At 33.4% G+C, this 23,623-nt stretch overlaps 1 protein-coding gene across 1 annotated transcript in view; it reads right to left on the reverse strand.

Annotated features, from left to right (window-relative positions):
• The window catches only part of ADGB (androglobin), a 120,216-nt gene that overhangs the window by 61,198 nt on the left and 35,395 nt on the right, over positions 1-23,623 (reverse strand). The window contains 5 exon segments of the mRNA XM_040553086.1: positions 5,913-5,943; positions 14,015-14,159; positions 18,048-18,138; positions 18,954-19,128; positions 21,812-21,906. Coding sequence (XP_040409020.1) covers positions 5,913-5,943; positions 14,015-14,159; positions 18,048-18,138; positions 18,954-19,128; positions 21,812-21,906 — 537 coding nt within the window.

The following is a 23,623-nucleotide window of genomic DNA, read 5'->3' on the forward strand; positions in this document are numbered from 1 at the left end:
TATAATTTATGAAATAAAACTATAAATAAATTTGAAGCAAATCTTAAGAGCTGCTCAGTATAAATTAGTATTTTAAGACTGACATATGGAAGACAATTTCAGAAAATAATTGCCCATAATTATCATATAATTTATTCCTTGAACAAATGCAAATACTAATCAAATACGCAGGGATATAATGTAAGCATATTATAAAGTTAAACATGGCAAAGATCTTTAGAAAAAGGCAGAGCACATTGAAATTCAAGAACTTGATACTACCTAGAACTCAAACAACAAAGATTAATGCTGCAATCAAGACCAAGAGGAAAAAAAGTAACTTGATGAGTAAGTTAAAACACTCAAGTATAGAAGTAATACTAAAACATCCACTGCAACAACAACAAAAGACAACAAATAAAAGCAGGTGAACAATTAAGAGTAAAGCAACATAAAAACTCAAATAATAAATCTAAAAAGGGAAAAAAAGAAAGAGTAGCATAAAAACACAGATTAGCAGAGTTTATTACACAAATCCCTATTTTTACGGTAAGAAAAAATTGTACTGCATGACAATCCCAGAATTATTAGAAAGAGTAAAGTTCTTAAGAAAGCGAGAAGACATTTCTAAGACAGTTAACATCAAAAGCTGTCACTGGTTTTGATAAGTGCTCATTATTTTTCAAGCTCTGGCTTTTTACTGAGATGCTTAAATGTAAATCAAGCTCCCTCATCAAACTGACTACATTTTGGCTGCTGACACATTCAGTATCTGGATACTTTTTATCTGGCTATTTGTAGTCATGAACTAGCTCTTTAGAAGAACACACAAATTATGAATTAAATAGACTGCTAGCCAAATACATGGAAAAGGGCAAGATAATACTACCCTGTAAAGAAACTGTTCAAAATTTTTCAAAATTGAAAAATATTCTTCTGCTTCATTTTTTGTAAAAAGCGACAGACAAGCTGGTTTATGGTAATAGATGTACAAAAATGGAAATTTCCCATTTAGAGCAGAAATTTCAAAGGGTCCTCAAAGACCCATGTGATCACTGGTTCTGATGCAAGGAAAGGATATAAGATTGGGGAAAGGAGGATACTCAGCCCCTTTCAGTGGTGGACAGTCTGCAATACAATTGAATTATGAGTACTGAGCAATTTCTATTCTAAAACCATGCTATTCAGCACCACAAAGTGGTGTGGGGGCAAACTCATCAGTTTGTTGTAAAAAGGGTAATGAAAAGAACTATTTGAGTTAAATAAATATGACAGCAAAAGAACGAATTTCCTACAGTGCTGTGCTGATAGCTGAAGAGTTATGTTCATCTCTGCTCCTTGCATTCCTATATGGGGAAAATTATATGGTAAGTAATCCTCTGAAAGTATTTTATATTGTACAGACACAAAATGTGGCAAAAAGTCATTGCACTTCTTGCCTTGTAAATACTCTAAATTACCATGTGTATTTTAAATTATTAAGGCCATGTGTTCGATAGCGACCTAGATGTATGTAGATATGTATAGACAGAACAGTACAGAGGTCTGAAAAAAAAAATTAACCAAAAATATTACTCTACCATCATGAACAGAACATGTGTATCTATTACACCATTTTAGCTATTATTTCGCACAATAAGCTATTTTGCTGATGATTGTAAAATGAGAGAGAACACTAGTTAAAAATGCTGAAAGTAACAACAATACACAGAGGTCTACAACAAAACACAGAAAGCAATGTAGAAGAACATAAATTGCAAATGCATTCCAACCATAAAGAAATGTGAGTAGAGTACAATGATCATGAAAATAATATGAGGAAACAAATACTGATATTCATTCAACTACAAACTCTTTTTTTTTTTTTTTTTTTTTTTTTTTTTTTTTTGCTTTGCCATAGATTCTCACGAAATCACAGAAGGCCAAGTTTGAAAGGACCCGACTATTAATGAAAAACTCTGCTGAGACAAGGTGCATTATTCCCCTTCATGTGTGCAAAGAAACTGAAATATCAAATCTGAGCTGCCTTAAACCAAATTACATTTTCACCATGAAAAAAGCATTATATAATACCGCAAAGCTGAAAGTAACTCCAGCTATCAACTTCAACAGAACATCAAATTCTAGCCACTTTTATGGAAAATTTAAAGATTCTCCACACAATCAGAGAAAATATCTGGAAAATATTCTACATCTGAAGTGTACTACTTCAATATATCCCATATGTATAACAATAACATCACACTGAATAATTCCAGCATGCTTATTTGAAATTTCACCTTCTGATCTTGTCATTTCTAGACTGTATTCTAGTGTCATCATGTTTCTGGATAAATATACTGGAACAGCAGGATTTCTGTGAGATAACATATAATTATGAGAATAATGTGATACCATGAATGAGTTACATCAGATTCACCAACATTCACCAACATCTGCACCAACAGCAATTAGGAATCATAGGAAAGCACTTAATCTTGTATATAGCTGCTTTATGGTAAAAACAGAGCAGAAAGAGCAAGTGTAAATTTGTGAACATTCATTTTATAACAGAGCACAATTAAGTGAAATTATATGTTTTAGGACATTGTTGTTGTTGTTCTGGCAGATTTGTAAAGCTATGATTTTCTACTCAGGACATTCTAGAGAAAGACAGTGATGCACCACATTTTTACAAAAAAAAAAAAAAAAGCATTGGATTTGGTGAACCTCAATAGTACAAGTTTTCAATGGACTTGATGAGGCTAAGAAGTTTCATGTGAATATTGAACCTATTTTGTTTTATTTTATAACAAATATAAGAGGACAAAGTTTCCTAAAAAAAAAATGGTAGTGAAGAGCAAGAAAACGATTCATTTATATGTTTAAATTTGCTTGTAAAATAGCACTGCCCTCAATAGGAATGCTTGTCAAATCTGCTGTAAGTGAAGAGAAGGAACTTTCCTGACATCAGACTGTCCATGTATTCAGCTGTCTGATGACCTGTAACAAAGCTCTGAAGACATAAACTTATTGAATCCTCATTCAAATACTTCGTACACTTTGAGAAATTTTTAGGAATGATAAAATGTGCATTAAAAATCCTATACTGATAAATAAAACATTTTAAATAAGATTTCTCTATTTCTCTCAGTCTTGGTTCATGATTCATGTTCTCAGACATGTGGAATTGAAAGTCTCAGTGAATCGTTTTGGAATAATAGGAAGTAACCCTCACAACCTACAGTGCATGACAGTGCAAAGCATTAAACCAAGATTTATTAGTAAGCCTTCTTTCCCAATATTTTTTTTCTTTTAAAATGAATTTTTGAAATGGGGTTTGTTAATAATTAATTAAGACTTTAAAAGGAAGTGTATTATTTAAAGAAAAGCGATCATACCACCTAATATGAGCATAGAGCTCTAGTCTTTGAATCCAGTAATGATTATTAACTACATAAAGATGTAATAAATGGATTTTACATAGAGAAATGACGACACACAAGTTGAGATCACCTGGAGACCGTGAGGAAAACCCTAACCTCAGCACAGAGGATTTTGTTACAGCAGTAATGTGAATTATTAGTATTATAGGTCAGAGGATGTAAACATGTCCACCTCCACATTTTCCTCTGTTATGCTATGAGAGCACGAACCTCATGGAGGAAACTGTCCACAGCTCCCTGTAGCACAATGTGAAAATTTGTTATAAAACTAAACACAAGACTATGTGATATTTTGTGGACATACACAATATACCAGTATAGGTATCATACAGATTTCTCACCTCTTCTCATGATATTTGCTGATACAAATTCACAACAAAGCAAAAACATCTTTCAGTAGATGATAGATGCAAAGTTGATTGATTTATACAAAAGAAGAGCAAGAATGGGAGTCATCTCCAGCTTCCCTAAGCCATCAGCTTTCTCTCTTCTGGCTATTTTGGCTACAAGAAGAGTTTTTCAGAATGCAGCATGCAAAGATTGTAATAAAGACTGAAGGAATTTTTTCCCCAATGGAATTAAAAAGATTTTTTTTTTGAGATAACCCTGCATTTTCTTGTTCTTTCAGTTTCAGTTTCTTACTTTTGAAACATTTAAGAAGTGTCTCGCTCATTCAGGATATGTTGCTGAGTGTTGATGAAGATACGTCACTCTTTAGGATTTTATCCACTTTAACAGCCAACAGTCTGATTTTTACAAATTTTGAATGATAACTGTTAAAAACTTTATCATGTTATTACTCTAGCACCAATTTCTACCATTCTTGAGTAGATTTTGAATAAGCAGAAAAGACAGCTATCTGGCTACTGAGATGCACTAACTTCAGAATCAATTAATAGTGACAGCTACAAAAATACTCCAACATCCCAACATATTCATGTCAGGCTTTAAGGAGACATCTACTGCAAACTACTACTTTTCTATTGGATTTTGGAATCGAACTAAAAGAGGTACAAAGCTGTGAGACAATAGCTGAAGAATTATATTTCCAGCTCATTAACTTATAGAATTTTGATACAGTGAGATTTTGGTTCTATTTACTGGAAAGATATTAATAAAAATCCTATATAGAAGTCAAAAGAAAAGATATTCAAGCACTACAGCACTTCAAATCATTTACAGTTCTTAAAAGTATAATATAAAAATTATGTCTTTTGCCTGTACTGAACATATTGATTAAAAGCTATTTATTAGTAAAAGGTATTTATTAGTATTTATTAGTATAGGTTTTGCAGGAATGACTCACATTCACTTCAAAATATTTAAAAATCATAAATGTATTTTCAGTCTTCATTATACTTTAAGTATGGCCCAGTGTTTTTTTGTTTGGTTTTCTTTCTTTATCAGCTTATCTTGTATCCTATTTTGGAGTTACTAGAGCTGGTTGATTGGTTGCACAATTTTCCAGAAAATGAGTAAAGTTTAAAAAGACATGAACATTCATGTTGCATGAAATTACTGTGTTTAATTACTGTAGAAGCTACAAAACTGTGTACATCCTTAAATAACTGAGAGGTTATTTATCACATTTCTCAATTATTGGAAGAAGGGATCATATTATTTTACAGAGAACAAAATCGAACATTTTTAAAACACTATGTCTTTTCCCCCCATGAGAATCAACATTCAGAAATGGTTCAAAAGCAAAGGTGAATTGGACATGCTTCAACAGGGACTAAATAGTTGAAAACAAAATGAGTATTAGTATCACATGTATGAATCCTAGTGTAAGTAAAGCATGAAGCTTGTTCACATTTCACATGTTCTGTTCTGGGATTCACTTTCAGGACTCTGGTAGAAGGAAGAACCCTATCAGAAAGTTTTGGAGAGGTTTGTTGTACATGAAGTTTATCTGGTCACTTCACTGACAAAGAAGGAATATAACTTCTCCTGACAACACTGCTAAAATGTTCACTTAAAAAAAGCTACTTATTTTGAAAAATGACTCAGTATTTTCCATCTGCACACTCTTCAAACACTAATCTAAAACCATAGCATTTATTAAAATAGAAGTTGTCCTTTTTTCTTGTCCTTTTCTTTTCTTTCAGGGGAAAAAAAAAAAAAAAAAAAAAAAAAAAAAAAAAGTACAGTTCAGTAGAAGTATAAAACAGTGATCAGAAATACAGCTCTGTGTACAAAATCCAGTATATTTTACTGCAGAATAACTTTGCAGTGTGTAAAGTGTATTTTTTTCCAAATATTCTTGCAAGTCAGGGATTTTTTAAAATACCAACCTGAAGATTTCACTCTATGCAATTATACCCATTCTTTGAAGTCTTTCTTGTAAAGTTTGTCTTGTAAAGTCTTGTAAAGTTTGAAGTTTCTTTCTTGTAAAACCAACACCCATAAAAACATAAGACAGTTCATATTCTTAACATGAGGGTTAACACCAAAGCCAAATGATATGAGACTGGCAGAAGTCTGAATATAAATTTCAAACATACTTACTTTCAGTTGGTGTCTCTGCATTATGCTGACCCTATATGAAAGAAAAAAAAATGTTTTAAATGTTTTTAAAGAAAATATTTTCTTTTTGGGCAGTCCTCCCTGAGCTGCAATAAACAAGCTAGTAAGTTATCTCTGAAGGAGAGGAGAGGAGAGGAGAGGAGAGAGAGGAGAGGAGAGGAGAGGAGAGGAGAGGAGAGGAGAGGAGAGGAGAGGAGAGGAGAGGAGAGGAGAGGAGAGGAGAGGAGAGGAGAGGAGAGGAGAGGAGAGGGAGAAGGAAAAGGAAAAGGAAAAGGAAGGAAAGGGAGAGGGAGAGGAAAAGGGAGAAGTAGGGAGAGGGAATGTTTTTCTAGAGAAGTACATGTGATCTGGAGTCTCAGATAAAAGATGTTCTATTTGCTTACTCCTATACTATTAAAAATGTTCTCTGTTACCACTTCTCTTTGACTATAAGTTCTATTCTAAGAACTAATTAGTTCTATTCTAGACCTGATTCTATTCTATTCTAATTTTCCATTCTTCGAGAGTATATAGAGAGCTCCTTTTTCTAACAAATGTTTCTTGCTGCACAAGTGTACACAACTGTCAATGGCGACAGCATGCCTGATTGTTACAGCATCTTCAGTTTTGTATCAGCTGCACAATACAAAGTTGCCTGCTGTTTTTCTTTTTCTTTTTTTTTTTCTTCTTTTTCTCTCTCTCTTTTTTTTTTTTTTTTTTTTTGAAAAACAACTTTGTTCCGGTCAATCCTATTTTCAAGCTCAAGGAGCTGGACTAACATGAATGCAATATCCATGTGCATTAAAGTTAAAATCCAGTTAGCCAGCCTTTTGGAAACTCCATTTTCCACTACACTATTAATGGGTTAACTGCACTAGCTTTACCTTTGTAAACATTGAAGCCTAATAACACTCTTGCAAACAACTTTGCAAGCTTCTTTTCTTTCCACCTCTCCCTTTAACACAAAGTGTCACCTTCCCCCTGCCCAAACTCCTGATATATACCCATTTTTACAAGGGGCAGAGGTGTTGATGTTGATAGCACTGAGCTGACCAACATCTGGACACGCAGTGATTTCCTGTTCTGCATTTCAAAAAGGGATTGTGGCAGCTGGACTGACTTGGAGTTGCTTTTATGCTTTTTTCAATAAAATCTAGAAGGGTAGTTTGAGGGCAGGCTGACAAAATTCAGGGAGTCTAAGTTAGACTGGATGGTAGGTTACAATTATACCTTATACCTAAACTTTGCACATTGTCATTGTGCAGTAACTTCAGGTCTGCCTTGACTCTCCCATTACAGACTTACCTTGCCCACACAATATGCGGGAACCTGTGAATGCATCCTTAGAGGAAAGACAGGGCTTTCAACTTTAATTCCTAGCTGCAATAAAATTCTTCCTGCAGCATTTTACAGCACCTCCACAGTCCCAGAATAAGCTCTGGAATCTCACCACTGTCAAAATTCTAGGTGCTTTATTTTCTCTGAACTAATTAAAGGAATGAGCTGAGTGAATAGACTACAGATTTAAGAGTCTCTGTTCCAAAATAGTACAAAATAATTTAGCATGTACAATGTAACTGCAGTATTTTCTTTATTAAGAGAACTTGAAAGGCCTATTTTTGCACAGCACAAATTCTAAACTTTACTTTAAATCTGATATATATTTTTAAAGAATGTTCAGGAGTCAAAGCTCAAAAGAGATCTAACATAAACAGCAATTAAGAGTAAAATACATAGATTGTTGAAATTTTTAACTGTTGAACAATCTGGTAATTGAAATATATTACATCTTACATGTCCTTTTTAGATGCATTTCTAGCTTTTCTAAAGCAAATGAACTGAAGAGGAGACAATAGGATTTTAGGACATCTAAGGGCCTGTGTACTTTAGCTCCTCTTTCCAAATTTCTGTACATACAACTGTACAAAACAGAAGACAAGCTGTGATCACCTGTCACAGTGCATTCACAACTCAACATTTGGGCCTAAAAACTTCTAATTATACATGGGCTATATATCCTCTTTACACTGTGGCTTCAGAAGTACCCATGCATACAGCTGTCTTTTATTCTGCACGGTAGTCTACAACCTGCATAGTTCCAGAATTGCCAAGGTTCCTGTAGGAGTCACAGGGTCAACTTCCTTTTCTGGAGTACAGACATAGTGTAGACATAAGGTGCCTGCTTCTGTAATGGTATGGGATGTATCCTTCTACCTAAATCTCAGTGGTACTGAGATGACTGGGATTGTTAAGGAAGTTCTCATGCTCGTATGCTATAGCCTCAGCTATAGCATCTAAAATACTGGCATCGAAGGAGAAACTAAAGTCATTTTTCTTAATGAGCACACATTATCTGAAGGGCCAAATCTGCTCTGCCATAGTATCTGATAAAGAAGGAATTTAAAGAAAGACTTGGATCGTGCTGTGAAATATGAAAGGATGTACAGAGATTCAGGGAGAGTTTAGTTACTTATTGTTCATATCAATAGGAAATCTAAATGCAAAATGTGAGGCAAATTTGCCAGTTAACTTAAAAATCTAATTAGTCATCTTTTAGGTTTTATAATTGTTCACACATAATTGTAAAAATAATTGTAATTCATAGATTTATATCTATCTTGTTCATTTCAAAGATTAATTTGCATTGTTTAACCTCCTAACATTAGATATGTTGTTATTTTACTCAAATGCACAAAACAAAATGTTTCAAAAGCTATCTGATATTTTTATAAAACCACTATCTTTTTCTATTGTAGAAATGACATATAAAAAAACCTTTCAAACCATTTTTTCTGGAAACAATCTTCTTCCAAAAATAAGTTATTTGGATATAATTGCAGGTGAAGCAATAAAGCTTCAAAAACATCATTTTTAAGACTAAAACAAAACAAAACAAAACAACAACAACAACAACAAAAGATGAAAATATTTCTTAAGATCTTGCCCTGTGTTACATTTTTAGGTTTGATGTTGGCCTGAGAGTCAACAAAATCACTAAATCGGTTTAAAAATATAGTCACTTGGACACATTTTTTTTTTTTTTTGCCTGTTCCTGAGTTACTGTTTTCTTTAAATGTGTTAGTCTATTTTTAGCTGTGTTGTGGAAGAAGGTAACAGAGATGACTTTCGAAAGAAGGCAGTTGTACAAATGTAAGAACAACTGCAAAGTTGATAGATGTGCACAGACTGAGGTACAGAAATGGCTTAAACATACTGAATTACTAATATCCAGTATTATTTTCTTCAATCTCTGATATTGGAACTGTCCCCAATCTTTATAAGCAAGTAGATATTTATGGGCCTGTCAGGAAGATTTGCTATACCACAAATGTTCAAACTGAGTGTTCAAGTCCCTCTTCTAATTCAGGTGTGTAACATCCCACGTATACTTTATTTTTCCTGAAATTTTGTGCAGACTGAAATTAATTTCCAAACATTCTTAAAGAAAATTGATTTTTTTTTTTTTTCTACCTAGCCATCCTGTAACTCAACACCAATTCACTGAGCCTAATAGACATTAAAGAAGTATGTGCTAAGAAGGATCAGAATGAGGAGACAAAAAAGTTTGTTATGACATGAGTCTGGGAAGTTTATTGGTAACACGAAAAAAGCACAAAACTGAACAAGCTAACTAAATAGACTGACATCAGTTGTGAAGCAAAAGTTGAAGCTTGTATACATAGGGATGACACTGAAAAATAAAGTACGAACATCAAAGAACAAGTGTACTGTGTTTAAATTAGTGGAAAAGAGTGGCAATTTTAATAGTTCTGTTCTAGTAAATAGCATTGCCAGAGAGTTTTATACTGAGGAAGCCATGAAAAAAAGTCAGAGTGTTCTGCTTAGGATTTCTGGGTATAGCAATCAGGTAGGTCCTTTAAATTATTTAGTAGCCATTGCAAATTCTGATGTCAAATGTATTTGGACTAGGCTTTTATTGCTTTGTTAGTGTTCAACATTTCCTCAAAGAGAAGATAAAATTTTTATTTCTAATGAATTTGGAGATAACTTGTATTAAATAATTAATCTCAATGAACAATATTTAAGTAGGATTCTGAATGAGTGAGCTGCAAGGAAACACTGTTCCAGGATAATCTTTTTCTCAAAAGAGCTTGCCAAAATTACTGTTGCAGAAAACTGCAATGCATACTATGCAAATTATGTATGAGGGCCTTTTTTTTTGTTGTTGTTGTTCTGTTTTGTTTTATCCACAAAGGTGGATAGGGAATAAAAACAAAAGAAAAAAACTAAAATTCTGAAAACTTTCTAGAACTGGAAGCTATTTATTCCACAAATAAAATTTTGCAACCAAATAGAACAAACCAAAAATATACTTTCAAATGCATTGCAATGCATCTTGCATACATAAATTACTTATGTTCTTGTTGAAAAAGAACAAAAAACAAGCCCCTTCACTAAATAACTGGGCCCTATTTTATGGAATTTTTAAAGAAATATTTACAAAATGCATTTTCTGAATAGCAGTGTGATTCAAAATCAGTTTAACTACAAAAATCAGATATTTTAAAGGATTTTTTTCCTAATAAACATCCACAAAGCTTTAAGAACTGAAAAATCAGAGGGAATGGGAAAAACAGGAAAACAAAAAAGGTGTTTGAAAAAACAATAACTGAACATTTCTATTATTTGGCATAAGTAACTTGGGGACACAAGAAATAACACCACGTCTTTCAAATTAATATTCTTCAAAGAAGGCACGTCTAGCTCATAAAATTTTATCTTTCAATTCTCCCTATTCCCTGTTTCTGTGACAACAGACCTTAGGAACAAGGAAACACATACTCAGCGATGTAGCTTCATATACTTGTAGACTCATAGAATCAGTCAGGTTGGAAAAGACCTCTAAAATCATTTAGTCCAACCTTTAACCTAGTACTAAAGTCCACCACTAAGCCATGCTACTAAGTTTTAAATCTACACATTTCTTGAAGAACTCCAGGGATGGTGACTCAACCACTTCCCTGGGCAGCCTGTTCCAATGCAGCACTACTCTTTCAGTAAAGAATTTCTCCTATTATCCAACCTAAACCTCCCCTGGCACAACTTGAGGCCATTTCCCCTAATCTTACCACTTGTTGCTTGGGAGATGAGACAGATTCCCACCTCGCTATAGGCTCCTTTAAGGTAACTGTGCAGCGTGATAAGGTCTCCCCTGAGCCTCCTTTCCTCTAGGCTAAACAACCCCAGTTCCCACAGCCACTCCTCAAAGTAATTGTTTTCTAGACCCTTCACCAGCTTCATTGTCCTTCTTTGGACACAGTCCAGCACCTCTTCATTGACGTTGACTTAAATATGCCAATTTAAACTTGCTGAGGATCTGGCTCAGCAGCTGACATATCAGATCTCCATTAAAGCATAAAAATGCTCCATCCCAAAATTCTTACCAGATCTACATCTCTATTAAAGCAGATTTCTCCTGAATATCAAACACACAGCTTAAAATAGAAACAAAGTTATTCATGCTTAATATAACAATATGAAATTCTACAAATTAGCAATTACATAGTGAGTAGAGGATATCAAAGTTTCTCTTTCAGTTTTTGTTTTTTAAACACTAATTGATTTTAAATCAGACAAACAAGAAATGATTTAGATGTATATTGTTTTTTCAAGTTTTAAAGCTATGGAAAGAAAGCTCTTCCATAATGAATTTCCAAAGGGTATTCATATATTTTTTTTCATTAAAATGCTTAATAGGTGAAATAAAGAAGATTGCTCTGCAAGTTAAAAACTTTATTTTCTTTTGCAGTCAGTTCAAATGCAGTGCTACCTACGTACCACAGCTATTAATAAGCACAGTATTTTTCAGCTGAGATTTAAACTGAGGCAAAGGTAAGGTTCAAATATAAGCTAATTAGCTGCTCGTGATTTCCTGCATTTCATGTCTGAACCAGATTGCCCTCAGATTGTCACACTCTTTTCTTCTTCAAACCATTCTTTTTTTTTTTTTTTTTAACCAATGTCTCTCATGTATTTTCTTACTCGCCCTTGACTCTCCTTGTTTGCATACTCTACTGTGACATACCAGCTTTCCACACGCAGAAAGGCTCTTAACTCCTGGACTAGAGGAGAAAGTCAAAGTGACATTCCAAACTACTTCTACGTTCCTAGTACATAAATGTCTATTACTTTGCAATTATCTAAATCTATATTTGTACAGCTATAGAGATGGCAGTAATCCAACCAATAATTATTATACTACTTACAGCACCTTTTTACCCTGCTGCTTTTGTAATGATTTTTGTAAGCTGAAATTATTAAAAAGACTTTTAAAAGGTCATGAAGTACTAATTAAGCTATTTTTTGTTTCTAAAATGTACACAAAATGCAAAATAGCCAAAAATATATTCTACTGCAAAGATTTCTCTTTCACTGCAACGTTGTCTTATTTTTAAATAATACCGAATAAATATATCCACACATAGATACAGTTTCTAGACACAATATAGATATACAACAGTTTAAAACATTGAGTTTCAGATCTGAAATATAAAAATGGCATTATAGTGTACTCTGAAGAGTAAACATATGTATAGGTACTCCAAAAAGTACATAGAAAAAAAAATTCCCTTTACTTCAAAATTTACAAAATAAATTATTACTTTCTTTGTCCATGAAGATACTTAACACTATCCTCAACAGCAGTTCTATGGTCTTCAAACACATTTTGTAACACTACAGGTAGTCACTGTACATCAACGAAATACCACAAATATTATCCCCATGTGTATTTATCAATTTGTCCCAGAAAGGTACTGTAGAAATTTTAAAATTGGATCATCTTTACTACAAGATTGTAAGAATCTGCACTTTGATGCTGTTTTTCCTTTATGCAGCACTATGGATAAATATATTTTATAGAGACTCTTAAATTATTTTCTATAATGTAATCATATTGAAAGTTAAAAAAAAAAAAAAAAAACCTATAGAAAAGGCACTTATTCTTTACTTGGGACAGAAAATGAATGTGAAGGGGAGAACTGTAGTAAACATTTAGAAGTTGGGAGTGCTTCTTCCCCATCTTCCCCCAGATATAATTGGTTTACTGAGTTGGATCCAGATTTTGAGATTTTGAGAAAGGCATTTGTATATATGTTAGGCTGATTTCTCTCTCAATTTTCAGAAAGTCAAAGAGAGAAATGCTATCACATGCTCTTATGAGTGGTGTTTGCTGCACTAAGTATGAAATTGAAGAGATAATGGCACTGACAATTTGGATTCTTTTGTAGGTGTTGTGCTAATAAAATGACATCCGTGGAGCTCTGTTTGTTCATCACTTGAATGTTTCTGTCTCTATGTCTCTATGCTGCAAATAATTTTCCTGTACAAAATATTTTGCATGAAATAGTGTAGTTTCCAGAAAGTCTCTTTTTGTAAGTCTCCTTTCTCCATTCAAAATATAAGGTTTAAATACTACAAGTAGTGTTCTTTTAGAGCCATATCTAAAAGCAGACTTTGATTGTGTATATAAAGAACAAGGTACAATCCTTTTTTTTTTTTTTTTTTTTTTTAAATGACAACAACAACAAACAGTGGTTAGATCTGCCAGAAGTCATCCTAGTAATATTTTACTGACCTGGGATAAGATTGACCTTATTTATCATGGAAAACTACAGTGGCAACATGTACCTAGTAATCTCTAGTGATCGTCATTTCCTTTTGTGGAGACGTTTCCTAGGCCAGCTTGGCAAACTGTGCTCAGTGTGCTATCCCTAATGAATCTGTTTGGAGGAATTTGGAGGCAACCTGAGCAAGCCCTGAGAAATCCTCATTTGCGTGAATTTATAGTGTTAGCAATATTACTTTGATAATCTAAAGAAAGAAAAAAACAAACAACAGAAAAAAAAAAGCATAAATATAAGTTTAAAATGAAAAATGTTAGTAAAGGTTTCCCATACATCAATGTAGCTATAAAGTGGAATGAACAGTGAATTTGCTTAAATATTGGGGGAAGTTGCAGATAGCTTACTAAGCTAAAAAAAACCTATATGCTATAAAACCTATATTTAAGAATCAAGTATTTTCTATTTCATCTTTCACTATCCTTTGCAATATAAAATTAGGTCAAAAAATATATATATTACCTGAGAATAATCTTCTGCATTTGAGTGTCTCTCACTTTGATTCATAACCACATTACTGTCATTTACATTTTCAGCATGTTCAGTGACAGAAGGGAGATGGGTCAGTGAATGAAATCCTTTTTTGATGGTAGACTGTGGGAAGCAGCTAAATAATAAAAGAAAACTCGAACACTTTAATACACATATTTGCTCTTGGTTTTCATAACTACTATTTTTAACAGAATTCTGTCAAAATAATTTGTACCTCCTTTATTTTGACAACAGAGCAGCACAGAAAGTACATACACATATATACCTTATAATTAGTGGCTTGGCACCACACATATATCTATGCTTGACTAACTAGCTAACCTTAAAATACAAAACCCAAGCCAGTTGAGGAAAACTAGATGGTAATACCAGAAGTGAATAAATTTCTATGGCCCATAGACAGGAAAAAAAAAAAAAATATATATATATATACACACACACACATATATATATTTGTGTGTGTCAGAATAGTTTTTTTTCCCCTCAAAAATCAGTCTACAAATGTACCAGACAGATAAAACACATGATAATTAAGTAAGGCCAACTCTTGCTGTGGTAGACGGAAGCTCTGCCTCTGACTTCAGTGAAGGCAGAAGAATGAAATACAGACATACAAACAATTCTTTCCTTGTCAAGCAAACTAGGAGAATGAGATCAAAACAATGCTGCAAACATGACAATTAGATGTGAGTAATTGTGTTATGGCAGCAATAAAGAACAGAGAAAAATGTAAGCATGTGTTACCTAACTCTTTTCTTAAGGACTGATATAATGAAACATCAAGATCTTTAGCAGTAACTTGTCACAATTATCTTTCCCTTGAGACCTTCAAAAAATTTTATTAGAATAAAAGCAAGACATTAAAAACAATTTCAGTCCCAGTTGTTTATCTAAGTCCTTCACCTTATTTAGGCAGCTATATTACTTTAACAAAATGTTAACTCTTGCTATATATTCTTCTTTTCTACCTGTTAATTAAATCACAGGAGACTAAATTAGCCAATTCTCATGGAAACTTAGAACATTAAATAAACCATTCTTGACAAAATGGGGTAGGTTGACCATGAAGGAATCTATTAAATATGAAAAGAAATATATAAAATAACATACAAATATGTTTGTAATGTAATGTATGTTAACACAAAAATAAATAAAATAAATAAATTTATGCTTAATTATTATTCTGTCATTCATTCTTTCAATAATGTATTTATGTATATTGCTTTAAGCATTTTTACGTGTTTCTAATCCTACAATTTAAAAACAAGTAATTTAGAGTATTTTAATCAGGAAAAAGCAAATAAATCAGTAAAACAATGATTTTCCCTGAGAATTCCAAAATAATCCAAGGACTTTTTTTTCCATGTACAAATGCCATTCTTCCAAAAATATTTTACTGGCTTATTATCGCTGTGATCAAATCCAATCGCTGTGATCAAAATGCAGTACCTGTCAAATATGCAGTTTATTCTGATTACTTAGAGATGCATTTAAAAAAAGTTGCACACACCTTAAATATACATAGGTTCCCAGCAATATACAAATTGAGCTCAGGCTCAAGAAAAGAAATATCAAAATGACATAAACCTTTTTGTGCTCACTTAGTATGTCATACATTCAGTGTGTCCTTTGTCAGGAGTTCAATCAGAATAAAAGATAGATTATAAAAGAGGGATTAACTGCTAATAATTTTAGCAGTTGCCTAATGAATGCTCACATCATAACTTTAAGCCTGACAGTAATATATAATGCAGTGAGTCAAAGGAAAAAAAAAAAAGAAAAAGAAAAAAAAAAAAAAAAAGGACCTGATAACCTTAATGGAAATCGTTCTTTTCCTGTCAGCAAGAAAGTGTTAACATTGAATATTGAATATTGACTAGAAGTCATGCATACATCAATTTCTGAAACTTCTTCTCTAAGACTCCTTGTTTAAAGAACCTGGTTTTTGAAGGATTATACAACTTCCAAACAGTCTTTAATACAGGATATTTATAAAAAGTTGTGTTTTGAGCATGAACAGATTCAGCTACACTCTCAGGCTGCTTGTAACAACTATAGTAAAAAAACAGCAGTAATTGTTCCAATTATGTGAAATCAATAAAAGTACTGACATGCCATTAAATAATTTCCTTGTTATGTGCAAGAAATTAAAAAATATCAGTAGTTTCAGGCAAAACTTTAAAGATGCTAAAGAATATTCCTATTTGTGGTGGAAGTGACCTATTAAATATTTTACTTTTTTTGGCCCCCTAATTACAGAAAATTACAAGATATTTTGAGGTTAACATAAAATCTCTGAATTAAGTAATAAATTAGACTTTGATGGGTATTTTTCAATGTATAATCATACTTTCATTAAAGATACCTGATCTACTACCTGGCTGATACATCTCATATGAAGAAACAAAAGAAAATGGGGATTAGATTTTTTTTTCTCCATATAATTTTATGCCAAATTTTATACTCTTCTTTAGCAAGATGGAAGATCCCCGTATATTCTTCCTGAATTACGGAGAAGTAAAAACTGAAGAAAGAGACTCAGCCACATCAGTTTCCTCTGATAATTGGATGTGACTGAGTCAACAAGGCCAATTATTTTTCAGAGAAAATCTTATGTATGATGTAATAATGGAGCCAGAAATGAGCAAGAGATTAACATTAAGTAACTGTTCACAGTTAGGTGTTACACTGGCTATTTTTGGCATATGCAGATTATGAACTTTACAACAAAAAAATATAATTAGAAAAAATACAGCCAAATTTTGCATGGGGAGTTGCTAATGTTATGAAATTATTCTATATAATTTGTTGCAAGGCCAGATGAAAAGAAAAATGCCACTGTTTCATCAGGCTTTTTAAATGCTCATTAATATTCAGAAATATAATTTTCAATGATTTGTGTCTAAAAAGTAACCTCCAAGAAAGCATGAGAAAAGAGATATGAAATTTTCACACAAAAAAGACAACGTCGTAGAAAAAGGTAAATGACAATATATTCTTCTGTGACATAAATCAGATGAAATTGACACAGTTCATTTAGCAATGATGGAGAATAAACGTGTGTATTACAGATCATGTAATGGGACCAAACAAAACTCTCTGAGAGGGGGCTTGCCCCAAACTGTTCTTGTTAAAGAGAAAGATGTGAATCAGCCAGAGTTAAAAAATAATAAAATAAAATAAAATAAAATAAAATAAAATAAAATAAAATAAAATAAAAAATGGGTAATCATATTCAGGAAAACTTTTGAAACATGAGAAGACAGCTTGAAAAGACAAAAGGATGATGAAAATGTGCAATAGAGGGGAGAGACCTTGGACTGGAAACAGCAACAGACAAACTCTGGTTTGTCACTGCCTGTAGCTACCCCACTGGCGTGACAACCTGTGCCTAGGCCAGACAGCTCGCTGTCCATGGATGTTGAATGCACTCAGCTTTGTGCATCCAGCTAGGGGACTGTCAGTACAGGGTGTGACCAACAGGGACCAACAGAGTAGCCTTTCTCACCAGCATGTAGATTAGCAAATTGTAGGGAGCAGCATACAAAGCCTAGAGCACCCCAGTTCCTAAAGGAGCTGTGCGCACAGAGGTGAACCCCAACCTGAGGTGTGTGCACATAGGGAACCCTGCACTCCCAAAGGAGGGGGTGTGCTTGTAATCTGTGATGCCAGGAAGGTGCATATAAAAGCACGTGTATGTCTCTGTGTGTTATTAGAAGTTTTGGGACTAGTTGCAGGAAAGGCTTCAGATTTTTTTTTGAGTTTATTAACATTTTGTAAGTGGCTTGTCTATTGTAATTCTGATATTGATCCTAAATGTACAGTTCACTCATTGCCAAATTATTATGTGACATCAATAGAGTGCTTTGATCTTGATGTGCTTTAGACTACATGAACTGAACAGTTTTTTCCTGTGACCCAAATAAGTATAAGCCATTGTGTTTTTATAGTGAAAATGACTAAAAAAATGGATGTTACTGCTGAAACTATACTGCATACTTACACGTCTTTTGGTATTGTGATAGGGTTCAATTTGTAGTTCAAAAATAGGCTAGCAATCTCGATGTATTGTTCAGGTTTCTTTATCACAGGCTCTGGAAAAAAATAATTAAATATATATTCATAAGAAATATTTAATACTTAATTGACAGATGATTTCCACAGGGGATTACTCACCTCTAAATAATTATACAAAGACTTCAGGAAAGAATCTCCAAACACCTTGATATGCACTTGAATAAAAGAGAACAACTGGGGTGGCTTTAGGTGATGTAACATGAGCAAATTAAATGCATAACTCTCTGACTCTCAGCTTGCAAGGTATTAAAAGTATATTTAACCTATAGGTAAAGTTATACAAAATAGCTCAGAACTGTGGCAGAACATTCTACCTTTGATGATTTCTTGTTTTCTATGCCGGTATATTTTGCTAGCATGCCTGTAAATCTTTCATATTCAAGCTATCTCATGTTATATACTTAATTTCATTATGCAGTCTAGACTAGGCCCAGAATAAGTTTGCTCTTAAAACTGTGAATAATTGCAGAAGGGCTAGTCAGATACTTTAAATGTTCAAAAGGTGTTTAGAAGCTTTCATGGCTCTGCCTCAGAGCTTCTGCACTGCTCTAATATTACTCCCTTTGAATTTTCTCCAGTAAAGTATTTTTTTAGCAACACATTAAAACATTTCTCAAAGCATTTAAGAAATAATAGAGTAATAGAGCTAAAGCAAAGTATTACAGAAATGGAAAAAAAAAAAGAGAGAGAGAGAGAAAAGAGAGAGAGAAAAAGTAATCCATAATGCAGTTCTACTGAAATTATACTAACAGATGATAAGTATGTGCTTGAGAACATTTATAATAATTAAAATATAATTACAAATTTATTTCAGAGGTTTGAGTAGACAAACCTTGAGGTTCAGATGTCACAACAGTTTCCTTTTTCTGACGGAAACGTTTCCAGCAAGGAACTGGTGGTGGCTGTGGTGGTGCTACCAGAGGGCAGGACCTCGTTCTAGTAACCAGGACAGGATGGCTATATACTTGCGAAAGCCCATATTGCCTCAGATTCTCTGAAGAACCAGCCTATGAAACATGAAAAGACAATCTGACTGGGCACAGCTCTCCTTTCTCATTGCCCCTTTCTTTAAAACAAACAAACAAACAAACAAACAAACAAAACAAAAAAAAAACAGCATGCGCACAGAAGCATCTAATGGTTTAGATAACAAAAGAAGCGAGAACAGTTCACCTGAGAACATTATCCAAGAGCATTCTATATAGGATCAATATTCACCATAAAAAGCATAATTGAATACTTAGAAGTATCTGCCTATGTTTTAATTTTCAGAAAAGATTGATCACTTCTTTAAACATATTTGTACAATCATATTCTTTGGGTGCTACAAAAAATGTAAGTGAAGCAACATGTACAAGTAAGGAAACAACACTGACAAAATTTTGCTTCAAATAAACATATTTAAAAGTACTTTTTTTTCTTTTTTGAAAAAAATAGTCCTTCATGCTGAATTTATAAATTAGTAGAATTCTAAAAGTAACTGGTGTTTTAGACAACTTCTGATATCTTCATAATGTAATAACACTTTGAACAACATCATTAAAGTTAAGCTTTCTATGTTATGGCTAATTAGACAACACATTGAAGGCACTACAGTTGACCCATATATACCAAAGCCCTTAGCAAAGGACTTAAGAGCAATTTTAGACGTGGACATTGGGTGGTGCTCTTCCCATTAAAACAATAATGGTCTCATATGTAAGTCTGCTATTTTTTCTCTGCTGAATGTTCTGTTTCAAGATTTGTACATCCTTACTTTGTTTTTAAAAATACACCTTCTTTCCACTGCTAGATAAATTGCCTATAACGTATTTCTTTAACCCTTTCATCAGCTCAGATTCTGATTGTACCTCTTCATCATCAAATGGTCCCAAGGTGGCATAATTGCAAGCAGTGCAGAGGAGACTGTGGTTGTGATTGTCAGAGTTATTTAAAGGGAGAGGATCAAATTAAATTCTTTAAGGTACATAAGAAATATATTGGCCTCATATGATCTCTGAATTTATAAAGATGTTTTACAGGAGCAGTGACTGGTTACACACACATTCTAATAACTTAAAAATGCAAGCTAAACCATCTGAGATTGGATGGATTTTGAAGAGGGCCAGTTAGGTGCTGTAAAGGAGAATTCATCAGGTGCTGAGCAGGAAGCATAGTTGCATAACAGAAACTATTGATTTTTTTTCCATCTTGTTTGAACAAACTTAAGACAATTACATTTACTACATAAATCCAAGGACATACACACTAGAAGACACAGCTAAAATGGAAACAGAAAAAAATCTGGAGGAAAATTCTGGCACAAGTACAATCAATGACGAACCTTCTACTACTGAGTTTGGGGAGCAACTCTTATCCCAAACAATTACTCCATTCTCCAAATTATAATTATTTCCATTGATGTAGTGCTTACCAGACCCCCAAAGAACGCTTGAAAACGGGCTTCATTTTTATTTTTTTTTTTAAACTAGGGCCCACAAGAAATCCACTACACTTCAATATTTAATTTCAGCTTCCATTTTCGTATCAGTCTTTACTGTTTTAGACATATAGATTCACCTGCCTCATCCTTTGTGGTCTGTCATGCCTCTTTTTCTGTAATCTCTGCATCCTTACAGACTGTGGCCAAGTCTGAGACTCAAGGCCTTAGGTGTCAGGAAGGATGTAGCCCCTGCGTCACTGTGTTCAATTTGTTTTTGAATGACTAATATTACTTACTACTAGCAAAGAGACAGTATTGTCTGAGACCTTGAATTAAAATAAATTAAAATCACAGAGAACAACATAATCTTCGAAATAACACAAAATGAGCTTCACTGAGGAGAGGAGAAGGAGGAGAAGAAGGAGAAGGAGAAGGAGAAGGAGAAGGAGAAGGAGAAGGAGAAGGAGAAGGAGAAGGAGAAGGAGAAGGAGAAGGAGAAGGAGAAGAAGAAATTCAGAGTATTAAAACATAAGACATGCAAACTATTTTTTTGAAATTTCTTGTCCTCATCCTGTGAAGCTTGCTGGTTTTCTGAGAAAGATTACACTTTAATGTTCTACTTATGTAAAATGTGATTAGAATGTGATTAGATTAGATTATTAGCTAAAATAAATTTAGCTAATAATTATCTCATGAAAGCCCACTTCGGTATTTAAAATAGTTTTCTGCAGATTATGAGTAGCTAAGTGGAAATTTAAGCATTGCTTTTACTCCAGCTTCTTGAAGTGCTAAACTTTCTCCAGCTGCTTCCACCACTTTCAACACCAATGATAAAAATGAATATAAACATACTATTTCATACAGAACATCATAACAGAAAATGTATATGAGATAATTATTTGTAGCCTGAAAAAAAAAAAAAAAACAACTAAAATTCATGTTTTTCAAGTAATCCTTAAAATAATTATTCTTTCCATTCAGAAGTGTCTCATCATGATGCGTTTTCTCATCCATGCCTTGTTACTCAGAGACTTCAGCACTTGAAATCCAGAGGAAAGTGAAGTAAAACTAAAAATTGAGCGTGGTTATGGTAGGAAAAAGCATGTCCATAATCTAGGACTGAAATACCAATTTAACTGATAATCATTACCTGGTGATTGTTTTACTACACTATTATTATTATTATTTACAATGTAGTTGTTACAAAAATAAACATTCAGATAATACAAAATATAATGCATTATTTTGCTGAGAGTACAGAATCTTACCATTTGATCTAATGAAAACACCTCCGCTTCAAACAAATGTAACGGAATAAAGCCAGCATATACTGCCATATCTGGCTGGGTTCGTACAGAAGAATCTAGGTAGAAAACATTAACAGGTCTTGGAACAGGGTAAGCCATAAATAAACATTGTGGTTCCTTCCCCTAAGCTATTCACTTTCTCTGCCTTGCTTCCACTATTCTTTTCTTTGTCTGACTCTTATTCCATTCAAAACAAGAGCTTATTGTAAAGTATTCAGAAGAGGAGCCATGGATGTAAAAAGTACATAGTTTTAGTCCTTGTGTATTTAGATCATCAACAACTTTTACATATTTTAGTGTTTTCACACAAATGAATAACAAAAGCTACAACTTAGAAATGCAGAAGTAGCTCTTGCACTTGTTCTTTTATTTTTCTTCAAGTTTTAAAAATACTAGGTACTAGCATGAAGGTCCCAGTACACATCTAGACAGCTGAAGTGAAAGCATACCAATTGGCAAGTACTAGCTAAAGGCTTCTCAAAAGTGAAAGCAAAAAATGGTTTTGCTGGCAAAATGATGAAAAGTCAGAGCACTCACTACTTCTACCAATGGGTATAAAGACTGAAATAGGTAGTTTGAGAAACAGTGGTCAAAAACCAGGGTTGCTGCTCTTAATTCTGTCAAGGAGATGGAAAAATTGAGGTAACAATAGCTGCTTCAGAAAGTGTGCGGGGGTGACTCCCCACACTTCATTAGCCCTAGAAATCCCTTGCACTAAGCAACCACTCAATCTTCTCATCTATGAAAGAAGCCATTGGTAAATCCTGAAAGTTAGAGAATCCAAAGCTGTTTGGCTGACAGACAGTACATAAATGCCAAAGGAAAATTAAAAGTCTAAAAAATACAGTATTAGAAATATGGGTCTGTGGTTTGACCTAAAAGTCGGCTCAGGAAGAAGCATCTCTGCATTTTTCTTTAAACATCTAAGAAAGCATGTGCAGACAGGATTTCAGTAGAGTGGTTGTGACACTTTTCTTTCATCAGAATATTTTGTCTTTGTTCGCTTCAGTTCCACCTCAAACATAGGATAATTACTTCCTATTTTTACCTATGTTTACTGAGTATTCAACTGGAAGTTGCATTAAAAATAGACATTATCTGTGAAATGGAAATACAAAGGAAAAAAAAATGAAAAACCAGAAAATGGAAATGAGAAGAAAGGAAAACAAAAGTTAGGCAAGTGTCTGAAAAATATAATTTATCAGGCTTTTCAAAATCCATTTATTTACAAGGTATAAAGGTATGCAATGTCTTTTTCTTGAAGCAGTAAGACATCTCTGCATCTTGAATATTCTTTTAGGAATTCATCTTCTCAATAAAACATAAGCTTATGGTAAGTTACAGTTACTTTCTACTGGATTCTTAGTATTTATCTCTGTATGCTTTTGATAACTGTATTAACCACAGCTTGTGTTAGCTGTAGGTTTCAATTTATTCAAAAGCAAGAATACAATCTAGGTTGAGTCTCCGTCCTTACTGACATATCTGATCTGTTAAAAAAAAACAGCAGTAGTATCTATGATGTACCACACATTACCGAACAGTATATGCCACAAGCCATACCAATTTCATTGCACATGAGAAGCATTTCTCACACACAGGTATTTCATGAATACCAGGTATTCATCATCTGGAGAATCTATTTCAAACTGATAGCCTTGATAAAATTACACTATCAGATGAAAAATGTCATAACATATAGTACAACAAAAAGTTAGGTTCAGCAAAGCCTATTATTTATATCCATCAGTGTAGATTTAAAGATTTTGCATT

The sequence above is a fragment of the Cygnus olor genome, chromosome 3, assembly GCF_009769625.2.
Source record: "Cygnus olor isolate bCygOlo1 chromosome 3, bCygOlo1.pri.v2, whole genome shotgun sequence".
Lineage (NCBI taxonomy): Eukaryota > Metazoa > Chordata > Aves > Anseriformes > Anatidae > Cygnus > Cygnus olor.